Source organism: Cystoisospora suis, assembly GCF_002600585.1.
Source record: "Cystoisospora suis strain Wien I chromosome Unknown contig_1229, whole genome shotgun sequence".
Lineage (NCBI taxonomy): Eukaryota > Apicomplexa > Conoidasida > Eucoccidiorida > Sarcocystidae > Cystoisospora > Cystoisospora suis.
The window spans coordinates 887-26,972 of record NW_027154030.1 but is presented as its reverse complement, the minus strand read 5'-3'; the positions used below and the strand labels follow the sequence as shown (position 1 = coordinate 26,972).

Here is a 26,086-nt window from a genome sequence, read left to right as displayed (position 1 = left end):
GATTGCGTGGGAGACAGCTTTCTGAGAACCGTGGATGCTTCCCACGTCGCGGTGCCTTTCCCACGTCGGTGCCTTTCCGTGCTCCACAGTAGGAGGTAATACACACGGTCCCTCGCTACGGAACTGCCGGCTGCGTGCGCGGTGCGTAAACTCTCTACACCCGAGTCCGAGCTGTCCCATCTGCATACAGTGCTACATCACCCCTTTGGACAGCAAGTTACGCTGAGGCCCACAATGAAGGTAGAAGGCCTGGTGCATCTGCGTGCGATCCACTCGAACGATGTCACGACCGAGCCCCCCGCCGGTCTGCAAGGAAAGGTGGCGAATGAAAAACCACTCCAGCTCTGTCCATGCATTTCAGAGAGACAGACTGTCGGCTGTTATTCGTGGATATATGCCTTGACTGAACATACACTTGCTGTACCGGGGCTACCTCCCGTGCTGTCCTTGCCCATCAGCCAGAGCAGGGGTTCAACTCTAAGGGGCAAGGTACTCCACAGAGAAGACCGGATAGAGTTCTACCACGAGAATGCGTTCCACGACCCAAGCCACCCGGTGGAACAGCTTTTCTGTGCTGCGAGCGGGTGTCAGGAGCGTTGGAGTGCCGCGGGACGGGTGAATCGTCCATGTGCCTGTTCAAGGAGCGTGTCAGATCGCTCGAAGGGTGATGTAACAGAAGAAGGGTCTACCACTAAGGCAATGCTGTGCTTTGCTTCGTTCGACTTCATAACCGATAGGTCAGTTCTGCGGGCACTCCTACGGTTCCTTTACCGCGATATTGCTCAGTACAGCCGAAGTGCCTCTATAGATGTTGATGTATACGGCGAGACATGCGTTTTCACTCATATACACGAAGAGACCCGAGGACCGGACGTGGGCTTCGGCCACAGGTTTGAACGCGAGTGCGCAGAGAAGCCGAGGATTACGGTTGGCGAAAGCACGGGCCAAGCGAGTAACGCAGTCGATGTTCGTGACCTCTCTTCCTTCCACCTCATTCAGTCCTTCGTCCTGTGCGGGACTCTGAGGTTGCTCGTCAGGACTGAGGTTGATGCATGTATTCATCCCGAGGCACTCCAGGACCGCACAGACCACCCCACGAACAAAACAAAGTTCTTCGGGAATTCCGGGTGCCGAGAAGACGGTCCAGAGTACGTCAACGACTACCGACAGGGACCGACACTTTACCTGTCTCGGCGGCAACCGTCTACGCTAACACCTTTCGAAGACTGTCTGTTGGACGGAAATGAGCGCTGCTTGCAGGAATTGAAAAGTGCCTCAGAGCGAAATGAATCCAGAGTTCCATGGCAAGACCTCTACTTCCAGATGCGCATCGGCGGCGTGAGCCGCCTACTGATGGCAGTTCATTCCAGAGGAAGGATCCTTCGCACGGAATACTGTGACCTTCCAGCGGTAGCCCGCAAAGCCTTCTGCCAAACCCTAGGTTTCCCACCCGGGTCGAGAGGTGCTTCCGGAGGAGGTCATCCGCACAGTAGTCATGACAACCGTGCAAGTACGGAAGAGCCGAGTTGTGCATCCGAGGTGGAATACTGGTGTAGGTTGGCAACGATTCTACTGGAGATTAGAGATATTGCGCTGTCGCGCCGGGGGCCGGACAAAACAGCTTTCCTGAGAATCGAGATTGGGGAGCTCTCCGAACTAAGCGTGTACGAACGACAAAATCCCCAACCCCGTCTATCGAAGAACCTATATGACCGTCTTCTGCGGTGTTTCTCCTCAAGGTGATTCTGTCGCTCTCCGTTCTGTACGAGTATTCTCCCGCTGGCTAGCTCGTTACGTATCCTGTAACGCAGGCGTCAGAGGCGTGCTGAGTTGCACGCGGCCAGGGGAGTCTCTTCCATTCTCTTTAGAGCTTCTTGGTGAACAACCAAGCCTTACGCCATATTGCTTCGGAGCCTGTGTGTTGGTTTCACAGTGCTCTCGCCGGCCTGTTGTCACTTGTGGGATTCTTTGCAGCGAAGGGCGAAAGCTGCAGCAGGGACCCTCGATCATAATGTGGCTTCTGATCTTTGACTGCGGTGATTTCTTGTGTTTTGTTTTTACGTGTCCCCTTCGGGTTCCCGTGAACGCGAGGGGCCGCATGGGAAATCGGTCCCAAGCTGCCCACCTTTTGTGTGTACCGTCGGTCTTCATCTGCCGCGTCCTTTCAGCTTGGTTCGAATCCCCCACGAAAGTAAAGAATCATGCATTTCCTTTGTGAGAGCTTTTGCAACCCCACTTCGAGTCCCAGTGCTGGCGGTTTTTTTTTTTTTTTGGCTGGACAGTTCGCATTCTTCCTTTCATATGGGCCTGTGTGCAAAGTACCACACATGACACACTGGCGGCGAAGTCGCGCCCTGCCGTTTAGGCTCCGAGTGGCGCTGGAGAAAAGGCAGCAATGTGCTTCGCCGGACAACAAAGTACATTGCTGCTCTTGCCAAGCTCCGTCGTTCACTTATCGGGTCCAAGTCACCCAGGCGTGCCTCAACTGAAGCATCTGCTCGCTATACTGTTATGTAGAAAGCAGAGGCAGATGGGTCGTAAGCTCCAAGAACCGCAGCTGAGGAACTTCGATTTGTGGAATGACTACTAGTTCAAGTTGCTTTAGCAGAGCGAGATGGGAAAGAAACGTGCCGTGGACGCGTTCACTGCGCTTGCCAAGGAGAAACTACGAGTGTCCTCGGGTAAAAAGAAAACTCGGAGTGTCGGAGAGCCGCGCGGGTTTATGTCTTTAGCCTGCTGGATTGGATGCTGAGGTGAGCAGCTACTAACGGGAGCGGAAGGAAAACGGCCCATCTGGCACGGCCGGGAGTGAGAGGGTCTCGGGTCTTTTTGAAAACTAGGTGAGGAGCAGGGGGGACATTCTGCATCATCGGTTCGGGAAACACAGAGCCTTCTTCTCGTGGGAAACACGGCTAGAGAGAAACTAAGAATCGTATTTAGCAGACGGGCAAATACGTAGTTAGTGGGTGCGACACATCAGTGCGACGCTCTTGCTCCCTCGTAGAACGGGGTTCGTACTCGCGCTGCGCAGTACGGTCGGCAGCTGTAGGCCACGGAGTAACGGTGAGTGCGTGTCGCGGTGAGATTCTTTGTCATCCGCTGCCCCTGCAGAGCCCGCACACTCTGTACTAGTGAAGATGGGATTCGGGTGCCGCGGCACGGATCACTGGCACGTAAATCCCTCCTCATTACTATGGGGGGTCGACGCTCTTCCGATGGCCAGCGAATCCCGTCTTCCCCACACAGAAGAGAGGTCTCGGCTGAAATGGCATGTGCTGAATCAGGCTCTCTGGTTAAGGCGGAGCCTTCCGGCTGATAGGACAGTCGTGCCAGCAGGTATCAGGAAGTCGCCGGTTGTCATGCCGGGAGCGCGAACAGTACACCAGGAGCTCGGCTTGTTGCAAGCCCGCTAATGCATGTGACCATCACACGGCATGGCTGTGGCCGTCGAAGAGAAACACTTGGCGGGAAGTAATCTTCGATGGCACGAACAACACGGAGACAACCACGGTCTGGGCTGCCACGTAGAGTGCGCACTGAATTTCACCCACCAAATTGCGTACGGCACGACAACAGACGAACTCAGCGGGGCCCAACTCACAAGCTATACTGTAAACGCCCCCACTTGCCAACAAGGTAACTCCCGCCGGCGGGACGAAATTTGCCACTTCTCGCCGAGACTGCTGGTGGTACAACGATGTCCCTCGGTTTGTTTTTGGTGCCTCTTTGAGACATATCTCCTGGAATACTGCCGACGAATTCCGTATTGGCAGTCTCCTCTTTTCTTTTTGCTCCCCACCGCGCCAACAAAAAAGAAGGTATACAAACGGAGGCCAGGGTGGTCCAAGCGCATCAGCAAAGTGGCCTGTGTGTCCAGTTTTGTCCAATCCATGCGTCTGCACTGTACACTCTCCCTGCCCAAGCGTCCGGTGTCTTCTCGCCAATCCGAATGCCTTCTGTTGTTTACAAAAAAACCGCGGCACCCGCTCAGTGGAAGCCAGTACGAGTCTCCCCAGGACCATCCGTCAGGTGAACTTCTGGCCAAGCCGGACGAGCCCGCCTACAGTCGATCGCAATGCATACTCGCGTTTAAGGCAATCGCCCGAACCCAGGGCGACTGGCATAATTGCTAGTTAAATGGGTTGCATCGAAAATTCGGCAGGGGGCGGTGAAGCACGGCACATTGGTCGCCGACCTTCGACTCGCTGTTTACATCGTATGTAATGGAAACAGCGCTGCAAAGGTCGCAATGGGAGTGTCTCGGCTGTATGGTGGCCGTGCTGTGTGGTACCACTATGCGGTGTTCAGCCCTCAATGTGCTAGGATGTTCCGCGAATACGGAGAAGCCTGTTTGCTGCGTCTTTGGGTACCCTTCGACGGCGTGCCCGCTATCGTCACCTAACCTGCGTGGGGTGATGGCACGGGGCCCGAGAGATTTCAGTTCCGCTCAACGAACGTTGAAAATGCACCGTTTCCCCGGAGGCTGGCATACACTGAGGCTCCTATCGGCCGGTACCTCCTTTAGACCGCCACCGGGGGAATGCGGTGTCCATGTTCGATGCTGCTACTTCGTACGGCCGACGAGAAAACTCGGCCAGACTCTCGACTCCAAACTGCCATCTTCAGCTTGACGAATGCTCTGCTGGGTTGGACGTCGCAAGCTGGCAAGGTGATTTCCGGACAGAAAACAAGCGCCGTGTCACCGTGTGGCGTAGTGCCTCGATATCACACGGTGGCTTCCAGATTGTCCGAGGGGATTGTTCCTGTGAGCGCCTGAATGCGTGACATCGGGAGCTGAACAACTAATAATCTGTCCCCACTTCACGCAACAGTGCTTCTTAGCCAGACTCTAAAAGACATGACGGGACGAGCACGGAGCAGGGCGCTGACGTACGTCGCGAAAACAGCCCCCCGGGTTTTGGTTGGGGACGCTTCCGACAAGTCCACCGGTGGCCCCTTCGCTCTCCGACATGCGCCGACTAAACTTTCAAGATGCGCCTCACCTGCTAAAAAACAAGTGCGGAATGCGGAAACGTGGCACCAGAGGTCCTGTCAACTCTAACTCGCGATTGAAAACTGCAGGCTTGCGAAACGCAAAGCCCCGCCTCGCCGCCGAGTCATGAAAAGAATATAGCAGACTGCAGCGGCGGGGCGCCCCGATCCTTTCCGGCTGTGACGTCGATGCGACGGCTCGCGAGTCTTTGGCATCAAAGCAACTCTTTTCATGGTGTTTTTTGAATGTGCGTTTTTACTCCGCTTTCTCACGTGTCCCTTTTCTTTTTTTTTCCTGTGGACTTTTGTGGTAGAGGTCGCGCAGAGGGCAACACATCTCCGCCGGCAGGCAAGGGAAAGACCCTTCTCTCCGACACCACACAAGGGATCTGCTGCCGGCCGGTCTCTCGAGTTGTTCCTAATTCAGCTGAATTCAACACCTCCATTTCTCTCTCTCAGACAGAGACAGTTGTTTCAACTTTTCTCAGCACTCTGCTGCATCACATGGCCGAGGTCGACGTTGCGGAACCGCGCATTTTAATCTGGGACCATTCTGCATCAGTCCGTCTGCCCTTCCGTGGTTTGCAGCGTTCTTCTTCGACGATAGGTACTGAAGTCGATTTCCGTTGCCTTGGAGGGCATCTATCTCGGACCGCAGATGTACATTGGAGTTTCAAAGTCACTGCCGGAAACCAGCTGCTCTCCCAGAGAGCATGGAACCGGGCCACACTCGCGAGCGTTGTCTGGGAGGGTGTCTCTGTAGCGTGGTACGCTATTTTAGGACGTTTGTCCGCGTTTTGTTCACTCCTCACAGCCGTCCCTCTCTTCTTTTGAATCTCTATCAGACGTTTGCCTAGGGTCGGCCTCCGCGTCAGCAGCCCCGTGATAATGTGGCCGGGCGGTAGTGTTGTAGCTGAATTCCGCTCCGTCCTCCGCCAGTGCTTCGGCTTCCCCCGGCTGTGAACGCTCCCTTTTGGACCCGCCTTCGACGCCCTCTCAGATCCCATCAAAGACCTCGGAGTTCGGCTGCTGCGGTTTGGACGGGTTGCTCCAAGTGTTTGGCTGCTGGTTACCCCCGCATACCCCCACGTCGCACTGGCATTTCGTGGGCCGAAGTCTGGAGCCTGGACCAGCATGTCCGACTTACGTGCCTGTGCTGGTCCTTCGGGTTGCGCGGGTGGCGAGCTTGGAGGATACGACTATTTGTCGGGAGACTCTTCGTGCATGTTAGAAACTTCCATTTTTCATGGTGGGACGCGGACTCCGACCTCTTTGCATTTGAACCAGTACACTCCATTTGTTACGAATCCGATTATCTGACCTCAGCAAAGCCGCACTGCCAAGGGGACTTCACAGCTCAGGACGACTGTCGCACCCGTGCTTCTGTGTACAGGGACACCTGGAAATCGTGTTCCATGATCCGCTCTTGCTCCAGCGGCCAAGGTGGCCGAGTACCTGACGTGGGACGCCCGTGAGTACTTGCCACGGGTAAGTGGCAGTCGTGAAGGCCATTAGGCGTCTAGAGACGGGCCTGGCGGTGCTACCTGTCGCCATTGCAGGACTGCATGCGGTTTGAAGCAACGGCGATAGGGGAGTCGTCACCAAAGTGGTACAATGGGTTTCCGTGGCAAGCTTTCTTCGTTTGCCCGATTGCCAACCGCTGCATTTCCAAAGGTGTGTGGTTTGTAAGATGATTTTGTCCTGACAGCAAGAGCGTGGAGATTGAATCAGATTCCGGATGACATGCATCGCCGACGACGCCACCGTATGGGGCGGGCGGCCGCCCGACGTCTCTCGGACGCGTCTTCTTTCGTTGCTGTCTCTGGTGGTCCAGACTGTCCTGTCTCTCCCCGGAGTTCTTTTTCTTCGCCGGTGCATTCTCCGTGTTCAGCTTCTCTCTACCACGGTTCAGGACCTTCGCCTTCGCGCTCCCGCCGGCCGCGGCCGAACGATTACTACCTTCCGTTGTCTGCCGCTTCTCATATCGCTGCCTTCTCCTCTTCCTGCTTGCACACTTCTAGCGACCCCCCGTTTCTCCCCTCTCCTGTCTTCACGGAGTGTCTTCCGGGTTCGCCGCCGTCGGCAGCGCCTCATCAGCCGTCGGCTTCCTGTTCCTGTCTTTCGCACTCATCATTTTCTCCTCCCTCCCTTAACTGCTCTGCCACCCTCGGACAGCAGACCGTGCCCGAGGACCATCTTGGAACCCTCGCGAGGCTCCGCACCATGTCCTCTCTTCCGGCGTCCATGTCGTCTTTCGGCTGTTCTCCCCATCTACAGCATATTGAGGAACCCGGGAAAAAGGCCTCTGGTTCCGTGTCCTTCTTTACTTTGCGGCGGACGGGGTCTGAGTCTGACGCAGCGGCTCATAGCGTTGCCTCTCCACGCGTGACACACCTGGGAGCAAAGGAGGATTTTCGCCTGCGGCAAGCTGCGTCCTGTGAAGTTCCCTGTCTGACTCACGTGGAGGGAAAGCGAAGGCCTCGGTCGTGGTGCGCTGAAGGGCTTGCTAGTGCTGAGTCGGCAGGCAACTCTTTTGGGTCGTTGGATCCTCCGTTCTCTCGCGCCGTGTTCTGTCCTGCTCTCATTAGAGAGCTCAAGCTGCAGACGCCGGATGTGGCATTTGGCACGGGACTCGACTCTGCCGCCGTGAGGGCGCAGGATGAGGATGCAGCTTCTGTGGCTGCGACTCGCACTCTCACGTCGCTCTCTCTCGTCTCATCGTCATCGACTGAAGCTGTCGCGAGTAGCTTGGCGCGCGAAGGCTCCCCGCGGCAGGCGCGGTTGATGTCTCGGGACCGAGCAAGACTGTCCCAAGGTGCTCCGGATAGTCTCAGCTCCCCTCGCTGGCAGTGTCTCCCTCTTCTGGCTCACGTTGCAGCACATTCCACTCCTGTACCGTTTCCGGGGTCGCCAGGTAGCCATCGGTCTTCTCCGTTTCCTCGACAGCATGGATGCGCACCTGTAGAGGCATCCACAATATCACCTGTCACAGAGGATGCGCCGGAGCATGAGGACCAAGAGCCCGGTGGAGCCGTGAACGGATCGAGCGGGCCGGCTGCCGCGCCACCCACGACTGGAGGAAACAGTGAGGGAGACGGCGTGGCCATAGCGAGAGCTGAAGGGGCCCAAACTACCGAAGGGGGTCCTGCCCGATGGGTCGACAGCTCCGCGGAGCAGGGAAACCAAGGGAACGCGGGAAAAGGCAGCTTGTTGAATGACCAAGCGTGGCAGAATGCCGCGGGAACGCCGACAGCGGTGGCACTTTCGGCCGAGGCGGCTACAACGACATGCTCCGCTGGCTCGCCGGACCCGCAAGCGGGAAGCAACGCACAGACTTCGGAGTTGCCCAGCCGGGCAGACCCGAGTGATTCCATGCTCCCGCCGACAGCGAGTGTCCATGCAGAAACCGGGGCATCTGAGCGGAATTGGAGACAACTCCTGTGGCGACCGCATGGAATTTTTTCTTTGAAGTACGTCAACAAATTCCTCGAAATGTGGGGTGGAGATGACTGGGGGTCGTCTTGCTCGGTCAGACTGACTGGCGGTGCCGACACTCCAGAACCTGGTTTTCCCCACGTCAGGCACAGAAGCACCGTATTACGGCGTGCGGAGACAGAGCATCTAGAAGATGTCGACGGTCGAGGATGGAAGACACGATTGTCTCAAAAGCTTCGGGACCTCTCGGGACCGAGAAGAACAGAGAAGCAGAGAGCTGCGTCAGGGGAGCCGAGCACACTTAGGGATGAGCAGAACCACTGGGGAAGCGAACAGAACAAGCCATCAGTTGGAGAAACGGATGCGAGAGTCTTCGGGTGTACATCCCCGCCAGTTGATTCCAGAGCGGATGGCTGCAGCCAGCAGGGTGCAGGAACAGCAGACGCTTCGGGTGGAGAAGCGGAAGAAAGAGCAAGCGGGCTAACAAAAAGCTGGTCACGGTGGCGCTGCCAGGATTTGGCAAAGGCCGCCACTGCGGGGACGGTGCCAGAACGCCAGGACTCAAGCCGGTTTCCTGGCCCTTCGACGTTCCGCAAGTTCGGCCAGTCGCCTCTCCAGTTCGACGACAAGTTAGAGGAGGAGGCATATCGGCGATATCTCAACCGCTTGTTCCCGTTTCGGTTGATGGTGGTCGGCATTGTATTGCTGTTGGTAGAGGTTCTTCAAATCTCGTGGAGGTTTGTCCAGAGAGGTGAGGAAGGGAGAAACAGGGATCCAGAGCTTGTCGTGACTCTATTTCCACTTCTTCAGCACGAACTGAAACAGAGTCAGTACGCACGAAGCCCACATAACGCCCTGCTTTCGACATGCGTCTAGCACCCAGCGTGCGAACTGAAGCTGCCTCCTCGTTCAGTTCACATACCATGAAAAGCGTTCTCCGCACTGCCGCGGGCTGACGTTACTTTCTTGACTTTCTTGCTGCTGTGTGTCTCACAAGCGTGCTGGTATGTGCTGTTATACGGGCACGTCGAGAGTCGTGCTGACGGTGCCTGGGCGTTTTGTTCCCGAACAGGCTTCCTCGTGGATGGTCGCGGAGACTACTATCACTATTATGGCATAGTGAACTTCGATTTGATTTTCGTCATCATTTCTGTTTGCCTTGCCATCCACGTGGTTCTTTATGGATTGCTCGCCGGAGGGGGGCGAATCCCGAAGGTCAAGGAACGCTTGGAAAGCTGGTCTTTCGCTATGATTCTTTTGGTAAGAACTGGACATTTCACATGGTACAGTTGCACCTCGTTGGGTAACTGTTTCTCGGTGCTGGATCTGTAAGAAGCCACATCTTTGCTGGAGAGAGTTAAGATGTGTAAGCGATGACAGCTTCCGGAAGGTAGCCGGAGTCCACGACTGACGCATGACAATGCCGTTGAAGAGGGAGAGCCCGAGGAATTACTGCCGTGGCCGACGACTGCCGTTCCTGAGTAAAGTCTGTGCGCTTGGGTCGACTAGGGGCATGTGCCCCCTGTTACCACGGTTTCGCGAAACGCACGCGAAGCATAACGTCAGCGAACCGGTCTTCTTCAAGTGGCTCAGCAGATGTGTAAGCAGTAGCGTCACTTTGCTTCTGTACTGCCTCAGGCTTTTTTCACCCGCGTCACCTGTATGGTCTGCGTGGCTTTCATGGGACGGAGTGCTGGAGAAGGCTCACCGGGTAAGGAGCACCCGGCGCAGCGGATGTGAATCACGTACGGAGCACCGCACTTTCCAATAAAGATCCATGGCTTGTCAGCAGGCCGGCTCGGCATAGAGCTCGTGCTATCTACAGATGCGTCACGTAGGTCTGTAGGTCGCGCGTGTATTTGCCTGTTCAAACATGCCTCTGTCACAATGGGCCATCTCGGGGTCCCAAGCTGCGTGTTCATGTCGCCTGCGTACCAGCGGGAAAATGTTTTGTCTGCATCCACGAGGAGCAAAAACCAGTACTGTACTGACCGTCGCCCCGGCGGTAAAGGATGGCCGACAAACTCGGAATGCTGTACTGCTTCACTTCCGAAAGGAACACATCACCGTGCTGGTAGACTCGGAGTGCATTGCCTGAAGCGCTTAAGGTATTGTCTTTGAGTTTTTGTGTGTAATCACGTACTATCTCTGAACGCTGCACCGCCGGGCACGGTCCGCCGGTAGAGATGAGGTGTAGTAGATACAACCGGACTATGAAGGACTGTGCGCCACACACTAGGAGTACCTACCGTGTCTGAACCGAGTAGTGTACGCCGCCGTTGTAGAGGGTCATTTCAAGCTGCGTGAGGTGATTGTCTCTTATGCAGAAAGCTCCGCTGAGCAGAGGCAGGGAATGTCTGAACCACGGGCACTCTCCTCTGAGCTCGTCCTTCTTTCTCTCTGTTGTCTGTTCCACATCATCGTAATCGACATGGTGCTTCCCGTCAGGTAAGAACTCTGGTGTGTTAGAACCGGCCTTGCCCGGGATGGGCCGGTCGAGCAGGACCACCGAGCGGCGCTGCCACGCCTGCTTTCCTTCCTCGGCTCGCCGGGTGCTGTTTGCACTGGATTTGGTTCTTTCCCAATTCTGGGGAGGCTTTCTTCTTTTTTGTCCAGGACACTTCCTTCGGCGCCAATGCACATCGTGCATTTTCTGGGCTGCGTCGGCTGCTGCATCATGGCCGTTTGCCTGTACCCTCAGTGCATATCTTCTGACGGGTGAGAGACGGCAGTTCAACTTGGTAGATGAAACGTTCTGTTCGAAAACCAGAGCCTCGGGCGGCTGGCCCTACCAAGTGGGTAGTTGCAGGGTGTCTTCTGACTCGTGGGTACTTTCTCTGCACCTCACGGATCGGGGACAGAGGACTCCGTGACAGGGGCGCTGAAATGGTCGGCTGCAAGCACATCAGAGTATGGCAGCGCGCTGGTTCAGGGATTCAACTGGGGCCTGTTGTGGCACCCTGAAGGCGCGTATCCGACGAGGGGGGCTCACGGGAGGTGGTTCGAGAGCCCCGATAGGCACTGGCGTTTAACAGACAGAAAGACGATGAGGAGTGCGGGTTTGACAGGTGCTGAGCCGTGGAGCCCCCCTTGGAGTGGCCGGGGATGGTCGGCGCCCCAAGACGGAAGCTAGGTTATTTCTCTAGATAACTCAGGGCCCCCTCGGCCACTAGTCCTCAGGACAGTCAGCTGCTTTCGTGCATTCAGAGTTCAGAGACTTGACAGTGACAGCAATCAAAGAGACCGCATAGACAGGAGGGCGTCTATCAAGATTATCTTGTCGGTTCTGTACCGTCTCATGCCTGATCTTCGATCGTATGTGCACGATGCAGGCCTATCTGCGCTCTTAGCAGCTGCCTCTTCATATTGTGCGGTTTCTTGGGCCGCGCACAGATGGAGGTCTCTCATAGGCAACTCTACATGAGATGGAAAGTGAGTGGAGACAAAAGCCTCTCGTGAGGCCTGACTGTCTTGTTTGTCGTAGTGAGGAAACTAATGAGTAGCAGAGATATGCCTGTCGAGCAGGGAGGTCGGGCAAGCTTCGGCTCGGGCCGACCATTGCTATCTTGCACACACCTGGCACCGTTCGCTACTGCACGCTTGTCGGAATTGCTGAGCGAAGCAGTGCGGGCAACCTCGAAGGTGCGTTGCAGTCGTGTAAGAGGGACTTCGAGTGTTTAAGTATCACAGAAGCAGGCTGCAGGGACTCGGGCCAGAGCGGGTCTTGTGCAGCCACCCGCGATGGCAGTTTGCGGCAGAAACACCCTGCTGGTCGTAGGCGGGGTACTGGAGCGCTGTTGAAACGCAGTGTATCAAAGTGAGAGCCCCCCGTAGTTCCAAAAATCGACGGATCGTGTAGTTTGTTCGCTGGGGCCAGCTGCTGGTCGAGTGCGTTGCTGGGGCGTGCAGTTGCCGACTCTGACTTGTGCGGGCTTTCTGCCTCTCTCCAGCATGGGCTGCAGCGCTTGCGGGCGGCAGAAGAGAAGCTGTTTTCTCACCACACTGCAAGGACAGGCATTGAACGGTTGGCCATGCTGATAAGACAGTCGCAGGTCTTGCTGAGATTCGCATCACTGGGAGATGCCAGTCGTCTGTACAAAAATTTCGCGCTCGAAAGAGTAGCCGACATCCAAGGACAGTAAGTTTTCGCGTTCATCACTGTCTCTGGACAAAGCTATGGGAGTTGGTATCGCTCTCTTCTCGAGTGGCCGGGCAGGAGCGGCTTTGGTTCTGTCCTAGTGTTCCTGCGATTCCAGAGAAAGGACGGTCTTTTTTCTGTGGACGAGTATGTGTGGGGCAGCGGCTACCAATTGCTTCAGTCGTCGCACATCAAGCGCCAGGAAACCGTGGTAGAGCACAGCGGACCAGAGGTTTGCACTAGCTGCCGGTGCTTCTGAACGTTGTTCTATCGAGCATTGTCACTTCCAGCTGGCTTGCTCGTGCGGGAGTGGGCCCTCCTGTGCTCGCCGTGAATGCTGTGGGTGACTGCACTGGTGCTGATACCTGGCGGCAGTGTCGCCTGTCTGCCTGCCGTTGTCAGGAGTGTATTTCCGCGACCAGAAAAAATCCTGCAAGGGGTGCGGTTCAGCAAGAGATGTGTTCCTTTTTTTTCTGTCGATGCCGACATGCGCATACTGATACGCGGTGCTCGTGGTTTACCGCCAGATCTGTTCAGCTCCCGTAACCTCACCGGGGAACTCGCTGTCTCTTCTACCGTGGCACCCCAGAATGTTTGTGCTCGCATGTAGTTATACAGGTGGGTCTCGTCTGTCTTCATGTTTCGTTAGGCTGCACAGAGTCCAGCGTCAAACCTGCAGCCTTTGTGTTTCCTCTTGACATTTTTGTGGCCTGGCAGAGATCCTCCACCATGATGGAGTTGATACACCTACGGTGTGACCGAAACTTTTCATTTTTTTCGCAGGGTTCTCCACATCGTGACGGATGTGCATAACGTCTACCATGCGCAAATGAATAAGGAAGAAATGTCGGAGCTGCTCCGCTTTGTGCCGGAGGGGCAAGATGTGGGCCATTCGCTCTTCCTAGAGTTACGCAGACGGAGCGCTTCTTTCAGTGGTTCAGGCGCGACCTTTAGAACGCTTCCGTCTCAGGGGAACTCACAGGGGTGCCCTCCTGCTGACTCCACGTCCTTCGCCAGCCCGGGGTGCGGCACTCAGACTCCTCCTCTAGGTGGAGGACATGCCCCCCTGCAGGGCTCTTCACATGCTCCGGCCAGTAGCGGGGGTGGTGTTAGCGGTGCCGGCCATGGTTTCGGGCGTGGTTGGACTTCAGAGGCGCTCACAAGGCAACGATCAGTTCTGCACAACGGCCTGTTCACTGTGTCAGATTCCCCCGAGTGCTCAATACTGACGAAGACTGATGGGCTTTCAGACGGACTGCGCGCTGCCATCGGCGTCGACTGGGACCTTGATTTTTTTGAAGTGAGACCGACAATTCATTTATATTTTGTAGCGCAGAGGAGCGAAGCCGGAGTTTATTGTCCTGGTAGGAAGCGCGTGTGACAAGTCACTTTCAGTACGGGCCACCTGGGCACCGCTCAGTGAAATAGTTAGACTCCACCGCTATGTGCAGGTTCAACACGTGGATATCAGAGACCTCTGAGCTAGTTCGGTGTTAGCTCCGCTTGGACAAGTGATACTTCCAGGGGCTGCTTCATCAGGAAGGTCCACGTACAAGGCAGAGATGGACCTGGCTGCAGCTGAAGAACGCACGGCTGCTTCAGCAGAGTACCCCGCCAACTCACACCGCACAGCATTCTCATGAAGACTAAGGCGGGTGCCTTGTTGTTCCCTCTCCGGGGAGGCACAGGCATTACGTACACAACCAGCGTGGGAATCCGTGTCTCTTTCTTCAATTGTTTAGGCCTGCTCACGCTTACCCTTGGTATTCGGGGGCGGCTGAGCGCCCTGGCCAATATATTCTTTAAATACGCCTATGGGTCACACTGCGAAGCTGGGAAGGAGAAGGCGGGAGCAGAGAAGCCTCGGCTCGGCACCCTTGTCTTGTCCTACTACAAAGCAACGTGCTCACGTATCCTGGTTGTGCAGCGTCCTGATGACGCCTATTAAGTCACCGAAGCTGTTTTGCTTTTGTAGGCTGACACTGCTGATAGTAATGACGGGCAGTTCAGAGGACAATGTATGCGTGAAAGTGGGGAGTGGCTCCGCCTTCGGAAGCGATTGTCTCATGAGAAGACGCTTTGTTTCCCTTGCGCATTCAGCTCGACGAGAAGGTGGGAGGTAATGCGCTGCGGGTGACAGGAGAAATGCAGTTGTTACCCCTGCTTCGATCCGAAGGGCTCCGATGCGGGCCGAATGTGCTCGGGTGCTTCCTTCACTGTCTGCAACAGCAGTATTGCCCTAGCAATCCGTACCACAACCAACTGCACGCCGCCATGGTCTCTCACGCTTGCCTTATCATTGTCAATGAAGTCCTACCCTCAAAGCAAGCGTAAGTTCAGCATGCCACGTACGACTTCCGTCTTGGTCAAGCTTGCAACTGCGTCTTGTTTTCCGGAATATTTATCTCACCTAAACTGGTCTACTCGCGTGATGTACCGGTACCATCTCGCTCCTTCCAGAGAGCGAATCAGTCCGATCGCATTGATATGAGACGCTGGTAGCCGGAATCGAGCACCTCCGTTCCGCCGACTGCGTGCCCGCGCGGGGGGGTCAGCCATTCAGTCCTCTTTCGCGGTGTTGACGTAGTGTTCAGCCGTATGTGTTACAGCGCAATTCCTACGTGAGTGTCCACGCTTTCAGGGAACGGAAGACCTACTCCTGCTGTCTGACAGATTTCAGCTGTAGCGCTTAAGCAGGAGGGGGCAGTGCCTCCCGACCAACAGGCGTGTACGGATTTTGAACCCTCTGGTCGGGGTGACCTTTTCTTTGTCCGTCAAGGCCTGTGCGTAGGAACTGCGCGTGTGTGTTTGCCGCATCAGCCTAACGTACGTAGACGAAGTTTGCCTGGCGGTCGCTTCTTTGGCTCATGATGTGGGACATCCGGGACTGAACAATCAGTATCTCATCAGCTCTCAGTCTTTACTAGCGACAACTTACAACGACATCGCCGTGCTCGAGAACTACCATGCGGCCTGCTGCTTTCGGACTGCCGGTTTCGGGGAAGACCACAATATTTTTAGAGGCCTCGCCAAGGATGCGTATCAATACATCCGGCAGAACATTATTGGACTCATATTGTCTACCGACATGAGCAAACACATATCATATGTCAGTCGGCTAAGGGTAAGATCACGAGGAAAGAATGCAATGCAAGATGTTGCTCGATTCGAGTGCTTCGCCCCCTCCCAGGCAGTTCCACCCGAAGTGACATTGGTGGCCGGGCCCGAGCGTGGTCCGGGCCGCTCGCAGGTCGGCCAGCCATTGTTGCTCTCTGGTAAGGGTAGCTGCACATGGTGATAGGGCAGAAGAGCGTACGCTGCTAGCGACGGTCGCTGCGTTCTGTCCACGCGGGCCCTTACGGAGGCGCCGTTTTTCCGGATGTGTTTGCTGTGCAGCTGCCCGGACGTGGCAAGCTGCAGATGCCTTTGCGCTGCCTTCTGTAGATTTTGTTTCCCCTCGCTTGGCCACAGCATGTCCAGACACGCATTAATAAACGTTGCTTTCCTTGGTCTTGGCGGAAACACAGCGAACCAGCTCTTCGACGTCGTGCTGACCAGCGCAGGCAGTGTGTCGCTCAGAGATGATCGCCTGTGTGTACACACCTTTCAGGTCCGAACCGAGGCGGGAAATTTTGATCTCAGCAACGATGGCGACCGGTGGCTACTGTTCCAAGCGTGTATAAAAGCTGCCGATTTGGCGCACACAGCGACCCGCTGGGAGCAGCACCAACGTTGGACGGAGTGCCTTTGCGAGGAATTTTACAAGCAGGTGCGAATTCTCGACAAAGCATTGGAGTACTCGAGTGTACTGCCTCACCGTAGCTGTTGCGTGCGCTTGTACGCCAGCAGCGACCACAGCTTAGGTTGCAGTGAGGGTCTGTCGGGCTCCTTCACACCGCACTGGTCTTCAGTGCATTTTGAAGCACGCGAGTACCTGAATCGTGGCCTGAAAATGTTTGTTGTGTCGCGGTCTTTGACCCTGACACAGTAAGTCGATCCCCTGGGGTTGGGCCCAGAGAGCGGGTGAGTAAAGTAGTGATCGCAGGAGCAGCAGCAGAAGAACCAAGACAGCGTGAAGATGCAGGCGCTGCCTTGTCTCTGGACCCTGTTACCAGCTCGTTGTTCTGAGGTGTATCGTTTCTTATCCGGCCGCGAAGGAGGGACAAATTTGTACACGACGAGATTGGATGGGCTCGTGTGCGTGTGTAGAAGCTTTTAAGTTGGTCCACGGCACGGCTGAGTTGACAAAGGCTCCGCCGTCGGTCCGAAGGCCTAAGAATTCGGTATCCCACGTGTTCACACAAAATGGCGACGGGGTTCCATGATTTGACATGCCCGTGCGGGCTAAATGACCTGAGCTCGCTGAGCACGGCCTGGACCGGGCATGGACAGAACGGGTATGTGCGTTTTCTATTTCTTTCAGGGAGACGAAGAGCTACGCCAAGGCATGACCGTGCTTGAGATTTTTGATCGGCGGCAACGACACCGATTTCCTCAGTCGCAGTACCGTTTTATCGAAATCGTCGTCGAGCCGCTGTTCCATGGTGTCCGGAGCGCCGAAGATCTTCTGAAAGGTCGAGGTGGCATCCGCCGACAAATCACCAAGTATCTGGCGGATAACTTGAGAAGGTGGAAAGCAGTAGCGCAGGGCGCGGAAGCTAACCAGGCTTCTACTAGTGAAGACCCCAAAAATCAGGCTGCTTCCTCGGGTGACGCAGGTCGTTCCGGTTCGGTGCAGAGCGAAGGGAGAGAGACCAACAGCACTAAGGCTGCTCCTACCGCTGATGCAGCCACTCGTCACTGACGTCGCATGGAGCTTCCTTCGTTTTTCGGGTCGATGCCAGGCACTCCGTTCAAGATATCTGTATTACCGGTCTTACATGAGCGCGAACACGCTACAGCAGTCAACGAAGGAAAACCAGCGCTCGTCGAGACCGTACTTCGTGAAGGGAGACGTCACAGAGAAGGTGCCCGCTTCGGATTGACAAGCGAGAGGAACAGACGACGTTGGCGGAAAGCAGGCGCCGACTAAATTTTTTTGCTTGTTGAGCTCCTCATCTGGTGGCGCGAAGGTGCTCCTCTCTCGTTCTTTCGCGATCCTTCAAACGGACTCGCACCTCATCACGGAGTGACTGACAATCGAGGGTTCGCCGTGCTTCATGACTGCACAGGTGAGCGGACAGCGGCGGATGACCGCTGCGACGCACGGGAGATTGTCCGTGGCTTTGTCTCCGTCCGAGAATCATCCCCTTGTCGCTGGAAGAAAGGCAGTGCTCAGGGACTAGCCTTGTACGGCTGTCTGCGAGCCGGTATTATGTTCGGACCGTCTCAGGTGTTGTTCTGGCTACGTTTCTCGTTATTCCGAACCCCAGACCGACCGCAGTTCCCTTTCGTAGCACAGCCAATTCTGGTCGTTCAGGGTGAAGCAGGCCCACCGTCGTTTTCCAGCAGCGACATGTGGCGATTTGAAGCCGGTGTTCCAGCAAGCTACCCCAGCGCCGTCAGCGGCGAGCAAGGTGATATCTCTCAGCTGCTGTTACGGTGGGAAAGAAGGGTAGCTGGGCACTTCTGTATCAGCAGGAAAACCATCAGGAAGGATTCACCATCAAGCGAGACAGCAAGCGACAAAGGCATTGGAGACACTCTCTCACTATGTCATCTGGGCGTCGCCCCGCCGCTATCGAACGAGGGCGTACCCCCAGGGACCGCTGCTGAAACTTGAGGAGCAACTCATGGGAGAGCAGTCTCTCTAGAACTGCTCACCTAGGTAGGCCCCAAGGCATGAGCTGCGGAGGGCGGCGAGCGCGGCTGAGAGGCGCGCAGCTTGTTCGACATCCAGGAAAGAGCAGTCGGTGCTGGCGTGAACTGACGGTCCTCTTTCCGAAGTGCGTTGAAGAACGGGCGTGCCTCTGCTAGCCATGGAGATTCCCAGAGGCCGACTCTCTCCGGCTGCACCGGGGCGATGGTCGAAGGTGCGTTTTCCAAGCGGGTTGTCCTGTGGGCTTCGCGGCCGTCGTCAACCCCGAAGAAATAATGATTACTTCTTCCGGTTCTGTCACGGCAAAATTCTCCTGTCGGAGTCTCGGAGTTGACAACGGTCTATCAATCGGGTACTGCCTCTCGGGAAAGAACGGGCTGTTAACACGAAGCCATTCTTCATCTGTCGGGGGTGCGTTTCCCAGCCGGATTGTCATGTGCCCTTCGCAGGCCTCCGTCGATCCCGAAGATAGATTACTTCTTTCGGTTATGCCTCGGCGGAACTCCCGTGTCGAAGGTGTCCTCGGAGTTGACAGCGGTCTATCAATCGAAAAGGTATTGCCACTCGGCAAATAACGGACTGTCAACACGAAGCCATTCGTCAGCCGTCGTTTGTGGAGGCCTCGTGTTCCGCTGTCCAGCGGTGTAGCCTATTGAAGAGACCAGGTAGACTTGAGGACACAACAATAGTCGGAACCATGTAAGCCCCTATTGTAAGGACTGCTTTTGAACTATCCGAATCGGAAGCCGATTGATTTCGCAGTGAGTGGCACTCGGGGCCTCGTTTTCGAGTTGATTTTACGGGCGACTCGGAGCTGCCACTGGATTCGCGAGCCGTGCTGTAGCCTCACGGGCGCGTAGCTCACGTACCTACCATGATGGCCGAGTTAGGCAGCTGTGCCTGTTGTTTCAGTGTTTGAATGTCCACCAGCTGTTGAAAGTGTGATCTAACTTGTCTGTCGTAGAGGGATGCTCGGTCAGTGAAATGGCCTGCGGTGCGTCAAGTAGATGTGCAGATCACCAGATTCCGCAGCGCGGTAGAGCACGTAGGGTGCTGGAGATATAAAGCGAAGAAGCATCCACAAACCTGAATAAATGTCAACAGAGTCCTTCCGGCACAAATGCTAAAGTAGTCCGTCTGGCGGCACTTCAAAAAAGATGGTTGCCTCTCTTGTTGCTTGCATAGGGACGGACCACTTTGTTTGTCCATAGTGAGCTAATGCGGTTCCACGCGCTTGTGAGCAGTTTGTTCTTTCCATCAGAGCACTCGAAACGGATTGTGCAAGTTTCTGCATGCGTGTGGCGCGTCTACTTTCGAAGCACGCTTGTGGCACCATGGTGGATCCCTCCCATGCTGAAACCCATGCAAAACTTAGTCGCCCTAGTAAGCACGAGCAAATACACGTTGTCGTTCGCAAAGTTTTCCCGTCCTCAACTCGTACCTGGTACATAAGTACGGGGTACGTATCCACCACGTAGGCGATCGACTACGCGCCGAGCATCTCATGACAACCGCACAGAATGTCGAAGATTTCTAAGCTCTACATGCAAACACGCAGCTCAACCCCCGCCGGTCTACATGGGCCTCCTCGGCGCTCCGACGCCATAACCGCAAGGGACAGAGCTACCCGCAAATAACCGAAACATCTAGTGTTTTCCAACTTCGCCCACCAGCGAATTACCCCCGATCACCGCACACCCAGTGACTCTGAACAGTGGACTAAGAATGCTCACCACCAGCCGACTCCTTCAAAGTTGCATGGTCAGGAGGCACGGCCGTACCTCCTCGTATGGCCAAGGCTGGAAAAGCTCTTCGCCTACGCTGGTATACACCAGCGTTCAACGTGCCGCCGAGCATGGTCAGGCAAAGTTGTCAGATACATACACGCTTAAAACCGCCGGCCCGACACTGCGGACAAGAGGCTAAGAGAAACCCTTCAGATATGCGGGGTAGTTTCCCCTCTGGGGGACCGTCACAGTATAGTATACCCACGCTCTCACACCTGCAAATGCACCAACTTGGGTGAATACACTCAAAAACCGCGAACACAGCGCAAGGAAGCCTCAACGAATGACAAATTACAGCCGCAATGAGATCACAAGACCTGGAAGGCCTTAAAGCCACACCGGGGACGAGACGGTCGCCACGTCACGTCCGGTCCCTTCCTATGGCCGAAGCGGGGAGACAGGAACTTCTCCAGCACCGTGCGCAGCAAACCCAGTCCTCACCCGCTGCCTCAGCAGACGCGAAACGTGGGCACCCATGGAGTCTTCATACACGAAGTCACCAAATGGATGTGTTGTACGGGTTGCCTGTCATCGGCCCGCCCGAATTCGTACTATTCATCGTCGCCATGGGCCTGCAACAGCAGGACACACCGTCTCACTGGGAAAGAAAACAATGAAAAAGATGTAGGTAGCCTTCAAAAAATATCCCCGCCCCAGGCAGGCGGTGACCCTAAGAGCACCCTCAATCATCAACTGACAATTGTTTTCCTTCGGCTACGACGCCAGTTGACGCAACGTGGCAACATACCTCCTAGAACCCCCACCACGTCACGACAGCACCGGCTACGAAGGATGAACTACAGGAGCAAAACGCACCACATCAACTAGCGCTGTATAACCAAGTTAGCGAACGTGTTGTGAAAGGCAACCATCAGAGCAAGGGGGGGGGCTATTGGGCGGAACCCCAGGTGCACTTCAGTCTCCGAGAGGACACCGGTTTCCGAGAGTACGATGAGTCCCGTATCTAGTCCCCTCATGACACGGAACAGAACCCCCAACGATCAGCACCACCATCATAAAACACGCCGCTCACGCCGGTACCTCACCCGCAACTGGTGTTTTGCTTGTCACCACAGAAGAAACTGCACTGCTCCGCAGTCGTGGCACACCCCAGAGCCTCGATGCACTGAGGAACCCTTGTACGCTACGTACCTAGTGGACTCCTCACCTCGCGCAGGAGTGTAGTCTACCGGGACCCGAAATCCCCAACTGAATTGTTCGTTCCCGTCCCCATGTTAACATAATTGACACGCGAACATCCGCGCTCCTACGTGTCGTGATCCCTTGCCTTGCCTACAAAACTCCGGACTTCCAAGCTGCAAGGCGCTCTAGACGGTGCAACGCGACCAGCGTACAGTTACAGATTGCTGACCCCGTCGAGTGATCGGCCCCGTCACCACAACCTAGACACACTCTTACCTCTGCGCTTGAGCTGGCATCCCACCCATACTTAGGAACGGATTTGAGGCCTGAAGCGCCCCTCCACCAGCAGCTCCCATTGGTCCGGCCATGCTTCCTAACTGTTGTCCTCCTCCGATCAACATACCTCCACGTCCCATGCACTGTTGTTGAAAACCTGACGGCAATCCTCCTGCGACGCCAACTCCGAGAGCGCCAAACGTCCCACCAGCTGCACATACTTGCGGTTGCTGCATCGAAAGAAACGGATTCCCCATAGACTGGGGCTGCCCCATAGCTACTCCACCCCCTCGCTGGGGATGCTGCTGCATCGACAAAAAAGGATTTGTCCCCGCTGACTGCTGCTGCACTGCTCCCGGAAAGGGAGGAGGTCGTGCGCCAAACTGCATGGCCCCAGTGCCCCCCATCTGCATCCCTGGTGATACCCCACCCACAGGGTTCATGTTCCCCAACATTGGACCGCCCGTTCCCCTACTAGCCGCCGCTGCAAATTGCTGAAGGAGAGCCTGCTGGTACTGCTGCTGCTGTTGCCGTGTTGCCAGCATGCCTGCGGGCGTACTGGCACCAAGCATTCCCATGCCTGCGGTCGCAGCAGTTGGTAGTCCGCCAGCAGCTGCTGCAGCCATTGCCGCGTTGGGGTTCCATCCCTGTTGAGGTGGAGGGGGCATCCCAACCATGTTGTTGCCAGCCATACCCGCCACTGGATTTACCCCCACTCCCATCATTCCCATCTGAGACGGGTTGTGCTGCTGCATGCCTCCCAGTCGCATCATCCCTGCCGGAGAGCTTGGTATCCCCATAGCGCTCCCAGTAGTACTCCGATTCGTACTGAAATCTCCTGCCCACGAAGTCGAAGGCGCGCTGCCCCCTCCTCCCCAACTTGTCGTACTGGAGGCATCAAAGTCATCAAAGGGATCCAACTGCGTGCGCTGAGTGTGATGCCGTGGCGTCCGGCTGGAGGCCGCTCGAGGCATGGACCGGCTTCGCCGCGGTGGTGGGACATCCTGAAACAACACACACATGACTCAGAGGGATGTGCAGTATTGCCGTCCTTCGTTCGCTACATACACGGCTGCACCAACGCATCGCGTGGCCAAATGTATTCCTTCTCCCGCGTAACTCAACTACTCTGCACAGTCAATACGACAAAACATACAAGCGTTACACGGAAGTAAAATACCTGTCGCGGGCGCTAAAAATTGACTGCCAACCTTTATAAACCATGTCTTGAAACTGCTAGCCCCATCAAGGTGCCCGTAGTCCAATGAAAACCAGAACAAGGTCTACTACAGAATAGATCCCGTTTTTTGCCTCCTCGACTGCGAGAAGATCACTACCTTTTACAGCTCTCTAACTTACATCCGCGGAATCCGATTCACTGTCGTCAGAGAAATCGGGTACAGGCGGCTTGCGGTTACTGCGCCTATCTCCGCGCCGCTCGCTCCTTCTGCCGCCGCCTCCTGAAGAGAACGCAGATCGGCCTACCGGTGATGCGGAAGCGCGCGTTTTGCGTGAGCCTTCTCTGAAAGGAACCACAAAAGAAACCCATACAAGAAAGGGCCCTACAGAGGCTCTAAGCTGCGAAGAGGACGCTACGTAAGCCGCTCAGATAGCAGAACTTCGTCAACATCCCAACACGTGAAACACAACGCGCGGACCTAGGACACAGACACGTACCAGCATCTCCTTGTACCTTACAAGGTCCCTACGTTTGTCAGTGCAGATGCCTAGAAAAATCGAGTCATATACGTACGTATGTCTTATGACGGAAACGTAGAGTTATACGGACAGGAGAGAGTGTGTTCAGCGTGCGCACCTGTCGAATTTCGCGTGCAGCTTGTTAACCTCAAACGACGAGAAACGGTCTTCGCCAATTTTCTTGACTGAGCTCTTGCCACTACAACAACTAGGACACAGGAACTCATACCTCGAAACGTCAACAGCCGAAACACCCTGTAAAAAGTAGAATACCGGCGGCCGGATAACATGCGAAAAGAAAACAGACAGACATATAGAAATGAAACTCCCTCTCCGACATCCAAGATACCTAAAAAAGAAGCAGCTGCCCCTGAAAGCGCCTCACACTGTCCGTCTTACAACGGTAACAACCACGTGACGTTGTCGTCTAAGAGAACTACTGTCCCGAGGCAGTGGGGCGGGACGCTGCAGCCTAAGCAAAACAAGCATGCACACTCTGACCTAACAGAGTATACATCAAACGGTGGCAGCAGACATATATGCGCCCCCGATCTACTAATGTGTTGAATAGTCTTTCAACGCGCCAGAGATCAGTACTTTGAAACACCGGCTAGCACAGGGGCGTACACCATAAGAGTCCGGACATCTACGCGTTTGAGCGGTATGCTCACGAGCTGATCCTGACAGGCATCTGGTCTCCCCAGTGCAACTCTCGGTGCTACGTCCGCGCACAGAGGCGTCCACACACACATGAGGTCACCAGGCAATCATTACGTTCCTTCGAGTATCAAAAGCTGGCCAGCTAAACGAGGAACAACACACGCGCCTACGAAGAAAATCTGGTTCGGTTCGACTGGCACTGGAAAAGAATGAGGACCGACCCCTCTGCCGCAGTTGGCGCATCGATCATTCTTGTTGGCGAGGAAATAAAGCTTCTCCAAGTTCACAGCGTCTTCGTACTCGGCCTTCGACAGACCAATGTCCGCCGGAGAGGAGGAAGACCGGTACGGCATTGTGCTCGAGCAGCGCTACGCAGAACGGGGAGAAGAGAGGAAAAAGGGCTACGACTCTATAGGGGGCGACTGCGGATACCACCGCCCGGAGCTCCGTCATTTACCCTAGGAGCCGCCGAGAAAAAACCGAAGGTACTCGAGAAACACCGACGACGGGACACGCAAACTTTGTCACGACAGGAGCTGGCGAACAAGTCCATGCCTAAGCTCAAAAGGAGAACCCCAATAATCTCCCCGCTTCGTTGACAGACAACGGGCACAAAACATAGCCGTAACCAAACCCGAACGATGAAAAGAACAACCGGGTCTCTGGTCGCCCTACACACAGATCTAGGCCGAAAACAACCAGTCACAATCCAACCGGATAAGAGCAAAACCAACATATCACATCATTCACAGGTGCACCAAGCTTCGATAGAAGCGACAGAGCCGTCGTCAAAACCGAATCTAATACACCAACAGACACACTTTGTACAAACTTCAGGGTGGAGACAGATACTCCGAAGCAGAACGAGGATGCGTGCTCCTTTCGGGGCACAACCTGAACGGCACTACGCCTTTTTAGAAAGTAGAGATACGGCAGAAGACGTGCAGATGATTCGCTGGCAGACCTTGCTCGCGAGGGCTGAGACTAGGCACCGACACAACATGGGACTACCGCGAGCTTTATTTGATAACACCGGGACAGCCCAAAGATTTTTGTGATTCGTATGAATACAGGGGGTTGCTGTGGCGATGAAGACCGTAACTCACTAACAAGCTAAACGGCAACCTGGGTGAAGCGCGGAAAATTGACCGCGGCCAGAAAAGATTACGAGGGACGCAGAGAAATCATCCACCAGCCCAGCAAGGCTAGCGAAAGGAGGAAAAGAAGGAAACCCAAAGGGACGACAAAAACCAAGACATCTAAAATAGCTCGGCGCGTCTTCCGACGGCAAGTTGAATGACGGCGAAGAACATTGCTTAGGGAAGAACAGCAGCTCTGCAACCAGTCACCCACTACCTCGTCTCCCGTCTGAGTTGTTGTTGGCCACAACAGCCGGGGAATCGGCACAGCCAAAAGAAAGCCCTTCTCGTGAGGATGAATGACGCGACGCCCTCTGCTCGCAGTAGTATACAGTTCACTCGAATCATCGGCGGGCAGGATCCGTGGCCTCAACACACCGAGAAGCTGCCCGGCGTTTCTTCTGTGTAGTCACGCCTGGGCTCATGCCAGGTCAGCTGCTCCGAGTGACGGCCAACAGTTCATCGAAGCAACACAACATGCAGAACCTGAAAACGAGGGGCAAGCTTTTGCCACCCGAAGTAAGCAGTATCCATTCAGCGTCGCCAACTCTTGGAGTCGCCTGCGCTGAACGCGTTGACCGCTGCGAGCTCTCTTGCCTTGTCCTCGAAAATAGGCCGATGCCAGGATAAGGAAAATCCAGGAGATGGGCGAGACTCTCCTTGTCTAGTACAAGCCTTCAGATTTCGGCAGCTACCCTGTCGCAGCAGGTTGCAACTCGAAACTCACCTGGCAGGTCCTCCAGGAGAGTACAGCCTCGGCCTCAACACAGTTACTGGACGTGAAGTTGCCGGAACCCTCAGTGCATGGGATGGAGCGGTCGCATTGAGACCTTCGCTACGGCCTTCACTCCGCCTACGTACTTGTCTGTTGTGTCAGGGTGTTATGCCGGTCGAGGCAGCCGCGACAGCACTGTTGCCGAGTAGCCACAGAAGCACGGTGGCTGCCCGGGCCGGACCAGTGAGAAGAGTGCCGGTAGCGGCAGGAGCTGTCGGAGGTACAGAGTGCTGGGGCGCCCGCGGCTGTAGCGTTTTCTACTGTTGCGGGAAGGCACTGGGCCTG

The 26,086-nt window shown here is 55.5% G+C and overlaps 3 protein-coding genes across 3 annotated transcripts; 2 read left to right on the top strand and 1 right to left on the bottom strand.

Annotated features, from left to right (window-relative positions):
* The first annotated feature begins 5 nt into the window (after positions 1–5).
* On the top strand, positions 6–2,181 carry CSUI_002887 (transcription factor btf3). Its single transcript, XM_068063086.1, has one exon. The coding sequence runs from the start codon at positions 235–237 to the stop codon at positions 1,741–1,743; it is 1,509 nt and encodes a 502-aa protein (XP_067924933.1). The 5' UTR covers positions 6–234; the 3' UTR covers positions 1,744–2,181.
* Positions 2,182–4,987: 2,806 nt separating this feature from the next.
* On the top strand, positions 4,988–19,585 carry CSUI_002886 (3 5 -cyclic nucleotide phosphodiesterase domain-containing protein). Its single transcript, XM_068063085.1, has 12 exons — positions 4,988–9,178; positions 9,500–9,687; positions 10,066–10,138; positions 10,755–10,875; positions 11,044–11,145; positions 11,760–11,859; positions 12,378–12,565; positions 13,349–13,865; positions 14,666–14,895; positions 15,386–15,815; positions 16,176–16,334; positions 16,989–19,585. The coding sequence occupies exons 1-12, from the start codon at positions 6,736–6,738 to the stop codon at positions 17,367–17,369; spliced, it is 4,932 nt and encodes a 1,643-aa protein (XP_067924932.1). The 5' UTR covers positions 4,988–6,735; the 3' UTR covers positions 17,370–19,585.
* An 82-nt stretch (positions 19,586–19,667) lies between these two features.
* CSUI_002885 (major ampullate spidroin) lies at positions 19,668–25,556 on the bottom strand. The gene is made up of 5 exons (XM_068063084.1): positions 24,109–25,556; positions 23,346–23,482; positions 22,889–23,051; positions 21,530–22,533; positions 19,668–20,682 (listed from the first exon to the last, which is right to left on the bottom strand). The coding sequence occupies exons 1-5, from the start codon at positions 24,238–24,240 to the stop codon at positions 20,607–20,609; spliced, it is 1,512 nt and encodes a 503-aa protein (XP_067924931.1). The 5' UTR covers positions 24,241–25,556; the 3' UTR covers positions 19,668–20,606.
* Positions 25,557–26,086: the final 530 nt, after the last annotated feature.

Coding starts and splice junctions, on each gene's coding strand:
- CSUI_002885 (XM_068063084.1), bottom strand. CDS start 24,240: ATGCCGTACCGGTCTTCCTCCTCTCCGGCGGACATTGGTCTGTCGAAG. Junction 23,483..24,108: donor GCGCCAACTGCGGCAGAGGG/GTCGGTCCTCAT, acceptor TACTTTTTACAG/GGTGTTTCGGCTGTTGACGT. Junction 23,052..23,345: donor CTGCACGCGAAATTCGACAG/GTGCGCACGCTG, acceptor GGTTCCTTTCAG/AGAAGGCTCACGCAAAACGC.
- CSUI_002886 (XM_068063085.1), top strand. CDS start 6,736: ATGCATCGCCGACGACGCCACCGTATGGGGCGGGCGGCCGCCCGACGT. Junction 11,146..11,759: donor CAGTGCATATCTTCTGACGG/GTGAGAGACGGC, acceptor TGCACGATGCAG/GCCTATCTGCGCTCTTAGCA. Junction 12,566..13,348: donor GTAGCCGACATCCAAGGACA/GTAAGTTTTCGC, acceptor TTTTTTTCGCAG/GGTTCTCCACATCGTGACGG.
- CSUI_002887 (XM_068063086.1), top strand. CDS start 235: ATGAAGGTAGAAGGCCTGGTGCATCTGCGTGCGATCCACTCGAACGAT.